Raw genomic sequence first — 9,608 nt, 5'->3', positions numbered from 1 at the left:
GCTTGCGTGATGTGTAATCATATCTGTGTGAACGTGCAGTTAACTGGCTTATATTTCATGTTGAGTTTTCCCGCTGTTTACTCTCAAGAATACTCCCTTTCTCAAAGGCTTCACCGGACTCGACTAATGAATTCCATTTGCTAAACACAGCGTGGCTCGACTCCCTTTTTGCTTTTTTAAGGACAAGAGCTCCATCAAAGTAAATATAGCGTCCATGCATGGACTGTCTGACAGGCAAGTAATGACATGATATATACTGTATATATATATATATATTTTAAAGCGTTTATTGTTCACTTGACATATCAAACAAACAAAACAACAATAAAAACAAATAGGAGTATAAACATAATTTTTTTTGTTTGGTAAAAACTATACAAAGGTTTTTATAGAAAAGCGTCAAATACATCAAAATAACAAAAGACATCAGTGTGCAAATAAGTTTATACAGACAGAAACGCTTCCATGAGGCTTCTAGATAAATTATTTAAATAGCATATATCTACACAAATCTCATAACTTCAACATCAGAATAATTTATAAAAAAAAAGGCACTGGAAAATACATATAGCACAACATAATTGTTCCTGCTTGGGCTTCATTCCCCCCCTATAAAAATAGTATGTATATATACAGCACATGATTGAGAGTACGGTCTTTGCTAAAAGACCTTAAGAAAAAGCTACCCAAAAAAGGCAAAAACGAATCGATGCCATCCAATTTAGACTAAGAAAAGTGAATTGGCCTCAATGCAAAAACAAGTCATGAGGTAATATTTGTATGTTTTGTTTAGTTTTTTTGCACACACAAGCTCAGGCACACCACTTATGCATTTTGTGCACAAATTGTCAGTGAAATTGTAATTTAAAAAAATCATTTTTAAATAGCTTGTTGACAAGTAGGGATGGGTGTCTGACTCAATCTCTTAAAATTGACTGAAAAAACGATGGCATTGGAATATTGTTTTGTCTCAGAAATTTCTGAACTCTTGTTTCCATTGGGCATGTAACTCAATCTACCAGAGCGGACATGTTTCAGCAAACGAGTTGAGACCGACTTAACAGTGCCTTTGCTGCTTTCTGCCAAGTAGTGCACTCTTTATTAATAAATAATAGTTCAACCAAATTTCAATGTATTGATTAATATGGCCACATTTTTTATTATCTTCATAAATATCATATATAATTTGTTCCAAAACAATTGCTTTAGGGCCCTGTGCTCTCCTTTTTGTGCTCTTAACCTGAGATAGCCATCCTTATATACGTAGAAGACCTTTAATAACAAAGATCAGCAAGTTTGAAAGGGGTCACACTAAAAGAAGTGCTGAAAAAAAAAATTAAAACAAATGCACGTCCACTCAAACCACATTCGTTATTTATGATCGTAACATTCACTCCAAACTGTCCACGGTCCCTCAAAGATTCCTTTCAGGAGGGTTATAGGTAGTCCCCCGGCCAAAGAAAGTTTTCCTACTGCTTTCTTCATACAAAAAAAAAAGAGTCCACAGCAGATGTACATTAATGCTCAAAGATGAAAAGAACACTAAAGGAATGTTCCCTTTCATCCCTTCTCCACTGAGGGATACCAGCAAAGTTCAGGTGTGCAAAGCAATAAATGTGCCCCCCGCGTTCAAGGGAAGGAGGGAGGCAGATTCTTCTGAGCAGAGCTGCGCTCACAATTGGTGCAGAAATATCACTGAACTTTCATTTGGTTTTAAAGTCCTGAGGTCATGTTACCTCACGCTACCGCTCATTCTTCCTCCAATGTGCATCGCTTCAAAACTGGGAGACATCTTTCAGCCTGACTTCATTGCATTACGCATCTGAAAGAGAAAGTCACAAATAATGTATTTTGTGTTTAACAGCCACCTCAAGTGCTGTATAGATTGTCATTCAGCAAGTCTCACCTTTACATTCATATTTCAGGTCGGAGAAGTAAACCATCTCTTGAGAAAAGACGTACAAGCCTAGTCGCCCCCCAGCGTAGGTTTTGTCGTAGATGTTTCCAGAGTCGGCCATGATTCTCTTACCCTCGTACATCACCACTCTAAAAAATAGACCCAGGGCTCACGTCAGATCATTGCTGCTTCCAAAATGAAATTTCTAATGAAGCCGTAAAACATACCTAATAAGGCCAGTCTTTGGTCTGTGGATAAGGTGCCATCTGTAGGCGGTGAAGTCCTTCCAGCCGATGTTTTTGGGGTCGTGCCACAGAGTACGTACCTGGAAATCAATACAAAGTTCAAACTTTAGTGTTCCCTATTATACAGAATTGGCTTGATTTCTGTTTATGACCAGAAATCGTGCTCCACTTTGGTTTTGAAGTTTCAAGTTTTCAATCTTGCTACCTAACTAGATGAGCCTGCCTTGTGTATATTGTCACTACTTCACAGAGGATAGCTTTGATTAAAATGATCAAACCCCCCCCAGAAAAAAAACACGCTTTGCGACACATCTTAAAATAAATATGAGTCACTCAGCTACGGATATGCGTTCTGTAAGTTTGATCATTCAGTTTTTCTTCAGCAAATAGGCTAACGTAGCATGATTTTGTTGTGAAAATGTGAGTGTAATGTTAGCAATGTAGCTCACATAGCTATGCTAGTGTTGCTGGTGTTTGTTTCCTCCTGTTCCACTCATGTTGTTATATGACATCTATTATGTTGGACATGTACATAGTTAGTATATAAGTAAAATGTGGATACATGCACAAAAGCACTTTTTGGAGCGACGCAGCTCGTTAACATGAAAGCTACAGACAAACAAACGTTCAAAAATACATTATAAATATTTGCTCACCTGTCCTGCTGTGTCTCCAGTGTGCCACAGGGCATTCCTCAGGTGCTCGCCAGGCCCGGTGGTGGAGTTAACCACTTTGATTGACAGGCCTGAGTAGCCTTGAGCCTTAGTGGGAGTATGAGACCAGTAGGTCTGTGTGATCTGTTTCCACATGACCGTGTAGAATCGAGAGCTGGACTGGTAGCCGAACACGAAACCAGCATAGTCGTCATCCCGATCTGTGTTGATGAAAAACGTTCCGCTGAAGTCCACAGCACTGAACTCATCAAAACCTGAGTTAGGACGAGAGATGGTTTAGGATTTGATGGCAACTACATTGTGTCTGAGCAGAAATGTGCGTCTAAGTTTCTTACCAACAGCAATGCCTGGGTCACAGTTGACAGTCTGTACCAACTCTTTGCCCTGATGTCTGACCACCCAGTTGGGATCAATCTGGGAGGTGCCTTTAGGATCCAAAGGAACCATCTGGAATCTTCGGAAATCGGTTTCACTGATGGCAAAGTTCTCTGGGCAAACATCATCAATGTCCAGGACGTTGTCTTGGTCGAAATCATCCTTGCACACATCACCTCGGCCATCACCTAAGACAAGAACACCCAATAAGTTATCAGGCATGGACATGACTTGATAGACGTGTAAGACTGACAGGAGTGACTCACCGTCAGTGTCCACCTGATCAGGGTTAAAGGCCAGCCTGCAGTTGTCCTTGTCATCAGGAATGCCATCATTGTCGTCATCGTGGTCGCAGGCATCGCCCTTGCCATCCTTGTCATGGTCCGCCTGGTTGGCATTGGATATATAGGGACAATTGTCCAAATTGTTCTGGTGGCCGTCCTCGTCAATGTCCTGGTTGTTGTCGCACTTGTCTCCCACGAGGTCTGAGTCCGAGTCGATCTGCAGGAAAGATACATTCTTAGATTTATGGGTCAGCACCATGTGAAAATAACTCGTTACTTGCTTTTGTTTTTTTTTTCATCAGTTTTAGTATGAGAGGCGATGCTATGTATGGGATTTAAAGCAAATCCTTGTGTCGAGGTATGCAAGCTGCAGCTTAATCTTAAATCATTCTTTATCATATTCTCTTCAAACAGTTCTTACATTTTACAGCTTTTATAGCCTCCAGATGACTCTCACATTGTTATCTTGCACGGCATTGCTCCGTGCTGAGGAATGACTAATATAAAATCGGCCTCACCTGATCAGGGTTGTGCTCCAGAGGGCAGTTATCACAGTGGTCCCCCACACCATCCCTGTCTGTATCCCTCTGATCCACGTTGTAAACATACGGGCAGTTGTCATGCTCGTTCAGAACGCCTGTTGTGATAAAAAGCATACTTGTATTATTAGCCTTTGGGACTAAGTACATTTTTTCTTTAGACGCAGTGGGGAAGTTATGAAGCATAATGTCACTGCTTCTTACCATCACCATCAATGTCCACAGCACAGGCATCCCCCTCCCCGTTATCATCAGTGTCCGTCTGGTCCGTGTTGGCCTCAAACACGCAGTTGTCACAGCTGTCGCCAACATCATCCCTGTCTGCATCATACTGGGCGGGGTTGTACACTCGTGGGCAGTTATCCTAAATAAATAAAAAGTAAATTAAATTAAAATTAAAATTAATTAAAAAACTTCTACTTATTTAGCAACTTTATCTAAGTCTGCATGTGTTTTAAAATGTTGGTTTTGCCACTCAGCTAATAATAACTATGAGTTTTCCTTTGCACTCCGAATCATTATTTAAAAAAAGCTAATTTTTACATATATTGAGTTTTATTCGAGGTTTAGGTAAATAATTAAAACATCTACACTACTGGAAAAGGTGATGATATGGGCATAATATCATAGCAAACAAGCACACACATATATACATATACTGTATATATATATTCCTATATTTATACACACAGCATACACAGAGCTACGGCCTGCGCAAGACTGAATTGGGGCTCTGTCTGCTCTGTGGTGAATGCTCAATGTTTAAGCAATAATAAAACCTTGTTGGGATGACTCACCCTATCATCAGGGATACCATCATTGTCATCATCGTGGTCACATTCATCACCGCGGCCGTCCTTGTCATGATCTTCCTGACCAGAGTTGGGAAGGTTGGGGCAGTTATCCTAAGTAAGGGAAACAAGTCAGTTAGATTGATGGACAATCATGGAATTGGGTTGTTTTGGATGTCTGTCCAGTCTGTGTAGGCTACCTTTTTGCAGTGGTAGGTTGCATTCTCCACACACAACAGTTCAGAGTTAGGCCATCCATCCAGGTCAGTGTCTTCTCCGCAGATATGCCCATTGCCAGCATATCCTGGCCTGCACTCACAGCGGAACATGGACTCAGAGAAGACGCCCAAGTAGATGCAGTTGGCATTTTTGTTGCAGTTGTGGCTACCATCTTGGCAAGGGTTGCGAGGTTTGCAAACCTGGAAGTAAAACATCCCGCAAATTAATTTAACTGAAAACAGCAGGCCTACTTTCCATGCATGCACTGAGTAATAACTCAAACCTGTTTCTTGGCAGTTGCCTGCTCCACCCCCCGTCCGAAGGGCTGAGGACCGGAGTAGCGAGCTGGGCATGGCAGGCAGTTGTATCCTGGCTCTGTGTTCTCGCACCGATGGACTCCATTTTGTGTGTGGCAAGCATCTGGGACCTCTTTGCACTCGTCGATGTCTTTGCACGCAACGCCGTTTCCGTTGTAGCCGATCGGACACTTGCCACACTTGAATGAGCCGTCTGGGAAGCTGGTGCACTTTGAGCCAGGGAAGCATGGATTGGAGAGGCAACCGTCTGCACAGAGAAAAATGGGTTGGTGTTAAATTTTGCAAATAGATTGTCTAAATGGTAATCTTTCTCTCAAAAATAGCCTGGAAGAGACAGATAATGTATTATTTGGAGTCTACAGATCTATCCATGCAAATAAGTCAGAGCTTTTAATCATGTCACTCACACACACAAGTGACTTTAAAAAAAAAACAGATTTATTAAACTGTAAAATTCAAAGAAATGTATTTTTTGCATTGCAAATTAGTTTTGTTGTCTTAAAACAAAGACTCTTCTTATATTCGGGTCAATACAGTAGTATACTACCAGTTGTCACACTTGCTTACCAATGGGACAGTCCTGTTTGTTGCAGACTTGAGACGTGGTGGCTTCTCCAATGCAATCCTTCCCTCCGTATTTGGGAACAGGATCAGAACAGAGACGTTTGCGGATCTGGATGCCTCCATTACATGTGACTGTACAGGTGTCCCATGGCGACCAAGGCCCCCAACCTCCGTTGACTGAAAGATTGAGAAGACCACCACTTAGTATGTTTTTTTCAATTCAAATGTACTTTTGATGATGGAATTAAACTTACTAGGACAAGGTGACTTGTGGCAGATTTCAGTCTGCCGTCCCTCTCCTTGGCACTCCATGCCTCCCATCTGGGGTGTGGGGGAGTTGCAGAGGCGTATGCGGGTGATGAGCCCCTCCCCGCAGGTCACAGAGCATGAGGACCAGGGAGACCAATGGCTCCAACCTCCGTCTTGTTTGACTGTGAGCGCCAAACACAACATTCAGTCCTCCCAATTCTAAAACAGCAGATTCTACAAAGAACTTCATTTGTACTCACAGCGTTTGTCGCATTCCTGAGGAAAGCAGTCTCGCGTTTGGACTGAGGTGCCCTCACAGTTGCTGTTGATGCGATCACAGGAACGTCCACGCTGCTGGATCCCCCGACCGCATGTCACAGAGCATTGAGTCCACTGTGACCAAGAAGACCAGTCGTCTTCTGCAGAGTCACTTGCTGTAGGAAGAGAGGCGGTTAAAACATTCTCACATGAAACAGGACATAAGAATATATTTTAAGATTAAAGCTTACGATTTCCGCAACGTGGGCAGCACTCTCCCTCTGGCACGGTGCCATTGGCACAGGGAATCAGAGGACAGGAGATTTTTCGACACACAGTGGCCGAGTTCTAAATGAAGGGACGATCGGGTTAGAACAAGAATATTGAGTTGGCTTCATTTGTGGACTAATTGCTATGTTGTACAACAGCTTGATTGTTAGCAAGAGCTTAACACTCCTGCTTTGTTGACACAAATCAGAACCCTGACAAAAATAATTTCATGCTGGGAAAATATCCCTATGGTGCTTGTGTCTGTTTCTGAGAACCTTCACTAATGCGTTCACATTGTGTTTGGCTTCCCGAGTAGGAAACACAAGTGTTCCTTCACTTACCTGGCAAGTGCACTCAGTGCAGTCGTCCACCGTCCATTCGTCTTTGTCCTTGTGCACGATCCCGTTGTGGATGCACACATTGTGGTTTTTGATTTTGTTTTGAATCTCGGCGCTGACCTCAGACTGCAGGGGAATGAGAGGACTAGAGTGAGGGAGAGGGGTTGCTAGCTTGGGACCAAGGACGGAAAACATGCACTTTGCCAACGTTCCAGTACAAATGAATCACCAGCCTACATAATGATTAAGACATTGCCTGACTCTTGTGAGCAAACATATTTGTGTATCCACATGGGTCTCATTAGGGACAGCAGCGACAAGTGGCGCTGGGAATGTGCTATGGTGATGAAGTGCTTACCACTTTACGCAGCTCGTTGGACAGATGCGTAACCACCACGCCGAGTCCCCGGAGCTCCTTGAACATGCCTGCGATGTCCTCGCAAGAGAGGCCACAGACAGACTGCATATCTAGAGTACAAAAAACAGAAACCCGTTCAGGACCTCACTTCCTTGAGGTGAAAATGAGGCACGTGTGGGTTCCTTACTTTTGGTTTTGTGGCCGGTGTAGTCAGTCCTAATGGCTGGACTAGAGCCGTTCACTGGGTTTTCCAGAGTGAGGACATCGGTTAAAGTGGCTGCAAGGAGATGATCAATAAATATTGTTTGTAAATTGAATCAGTCAGAAATAGGTCTATTTACAGTATGTCACTCAAACCAAAACATTTTTTTTGGGAAATGATCTGCTGGATCATTCTATTTTCTATTTTCCCCTGCTATTATGTATACTGCATATAGTGTTGCTGCAACTGGAAACTGTATTTTTTATGAGGCCATACAATAAAAATGATATCTAATCCAATCTAAGTATCTCACTTTATGCAATGTGTACGTACGTATTAGGTGACTTAAACAATAGTACTTTAGCAAAGTAAATTCAATTTCATAGAATATTTAGAAATACATTTGAATGTGTATGATTATTTCACACACATTTCATATATTTACGGTATACTTTTTTTATTTATTTTTTATTTACAGTGTTCCTCCATACTACTGAACATAGTGTTCGTACAGCAGTCTGATAATCTATGATCTACATGAATGTTGCTTTATTGTCTCCCTTGTTTATTTTGTATAGATAAATTCTGGACAATTTGAACCCTTCCCGTGTTTATGTTCCTCAATATACTGTACTTTAAGGACTTACCTCCACTTTGGCACCCCTTATTTCTTAGGATGGTCTCCAAAGATGTCCCAAAGACAAATCTCACATTCTGCAGCACTCCCTGAAGAAAGACGGTGTTATTACAGAAATATTCCACATGAAATATTAAAAAGGTCTACTAAATCCTTACCATAAATTTTTCCCTCGCCGCTCCCTTCCCGATCCTGAGCCTGGAGGTATCTGCCAGCTCCTGGGACAACACTCTCTGGATGGTTTCGTCCATCTCGGACACGTTGATCTCCTCGCACCCCACAAAAAGCTGCACACGGTCATCCTGGAAGAAGAGTGTGATGTTCTTCCAGTGCCCTGTGGCCAGGTGTGCTTCCTCGATGGACACCAGCTGCTGGTGGTTGCCGGTGGAGTAGAAGACGTCCAAAGTGTTGGCTTTGCCGTTGGAGATGATCTCAAACACAGGACCGGACCCGTCTTTCTTCTCTATTGTCAGGAGGCTTCCTCGGTTCCTCTTGGATTGCTTCAGGTTGACCAGGAGGATGAAGCCCCTCTCGGATTGGATGGAGTCGATGAGGTCCCCAAAGGAGCTGTCTGGTACGGGGGGGATCAGGTCTGCGTTGAGGATCTTGTAGGCCGGGCTGTATGGATCAGCACCTTTGACCAGAGTCACCCCACTGTATCTCTTGTCCACTCGGACAAGATCAAATAAGTCATAAACACTGTTGTCATCACGAGCCTCTGCGGAGAAAACATAAAAAACAATTACATATACCTTGAATATAACATTTAAATGTTTGTTTTTTTGCATGCTCACCTGCCAATCTTGCGCCCTCACACCTCCAAAGCATCAAAAGCAGAAAGATGCCCCACAGCATCATCTCCTTTTCCCAAGTTAAAGCTATATTTTAAACAAAAATGTAAATTTTACTTAATTGCAGACACGTGATTTTCACTAATAAAACATATAAATATATAAATAAAACATTTAATAGTGGACGTACCTGTAAAAAAGAGAATTCCTAAAAAAAGTGAAAAAAAATATATTTATCCTGTAACTTGTGGAGTTGGGGGAGGCTCAATGTATATGTTGATTTTATTCCGATGGAGGCTCAAACGTTGGATTCCACTGACAAGTAGCGCGGAGTGGAGGCTATTTGAAGAGTTGAGGGACATTCCTGAGGCGCAGACTGCACCAATGGGAGGCCAGAGACGCAGACTTGGGGGCGGGTCTTGGCAGTTGACCTCACACAGCCAGTCGCAGTCACATCCGAGACGCGCACAAAAATGCATTCCTGAGCTGCATTTCCATCAGCGGACAAATATTCCATACACTCACCAGGGGCAGTTTCCGGTCAAATACAAATGTAATCTCCCAATAAATACTTGACGTTTTTATTAACTGTTGTTTTCA

The 9,608-nt window shown here is 42.5% G+C and overlaps 1 protein-coding gene across 1 annotated transcript; it reads right to left on the bottom strand.

Annotated features, from left to right (window-relative positions):
- Positions 1 to 249: 249 nt before the first annotated feature.
- Positions 250 to 9,317, bottom strand: LOC133646651 (thrombospondin-1-like). The gene is made up of 22 exons (XM_062042239.1): positions 9,199 to 9,317; positions 9,012 to 9,095; positions 8,376 to 8,935; positions 8,228 to 8,306; positions 7,566 to 7,655; positions 7,379 to 7,488; positions 7,024 to 7,146; positions 6,664 to 6,760; positions 6,415 to 6,588; positions 6,160 to 6,336; positions 5,909 to 6,082; positions 5,308 to 5,588; positions 5,006 to 5,224; positions 4,812 to 4,919; positions 4,219 to 4,378; positions 3,994 to 4,112; positions 3,458 to 3,692; positions 3,152 to 3,379; positions 2,799 to 3,070; positions 2,125 to 2,222; positions 1,907 to 2,046; positions 250 to 1,822 (listed from the first exon to the last, which is right to left on the bottom strand). Exons 2-22 carry the CDS (start codon positions 9,073 to 9,075, stop codon positions 1,815 to 1,817), a joined length of 3,516 nt encoding a protein of 1,171 aa, XP_061898223.1. The 5' UTR covers positions 9,076 to 9,095; positions 9,199 to 9,317; the 3' UTR covers positions 250 to 1,814.
- Positions 9,318 to 9,608: the final 291 nt, after the last annotated feature.

This window comes from Entelurus aequoreus, linkage group LG03 (genome assembly GCF_033978785.1).
Source record: "Entelurus aequoreus isolate RoL-2023_Sb linkage group LG03, RoL_Eaeq_v1.1, whole genome shotgun sequence".
NCBI lineage: Eukaryota > Metazoa > Chordata > Actinopteri > Syngnathiformes > Syngnathidae > Entelurus > Entelurus aequoreus.
This window is presented reverse-complemented; position numbering and strand designations above follow the sequence as displayed.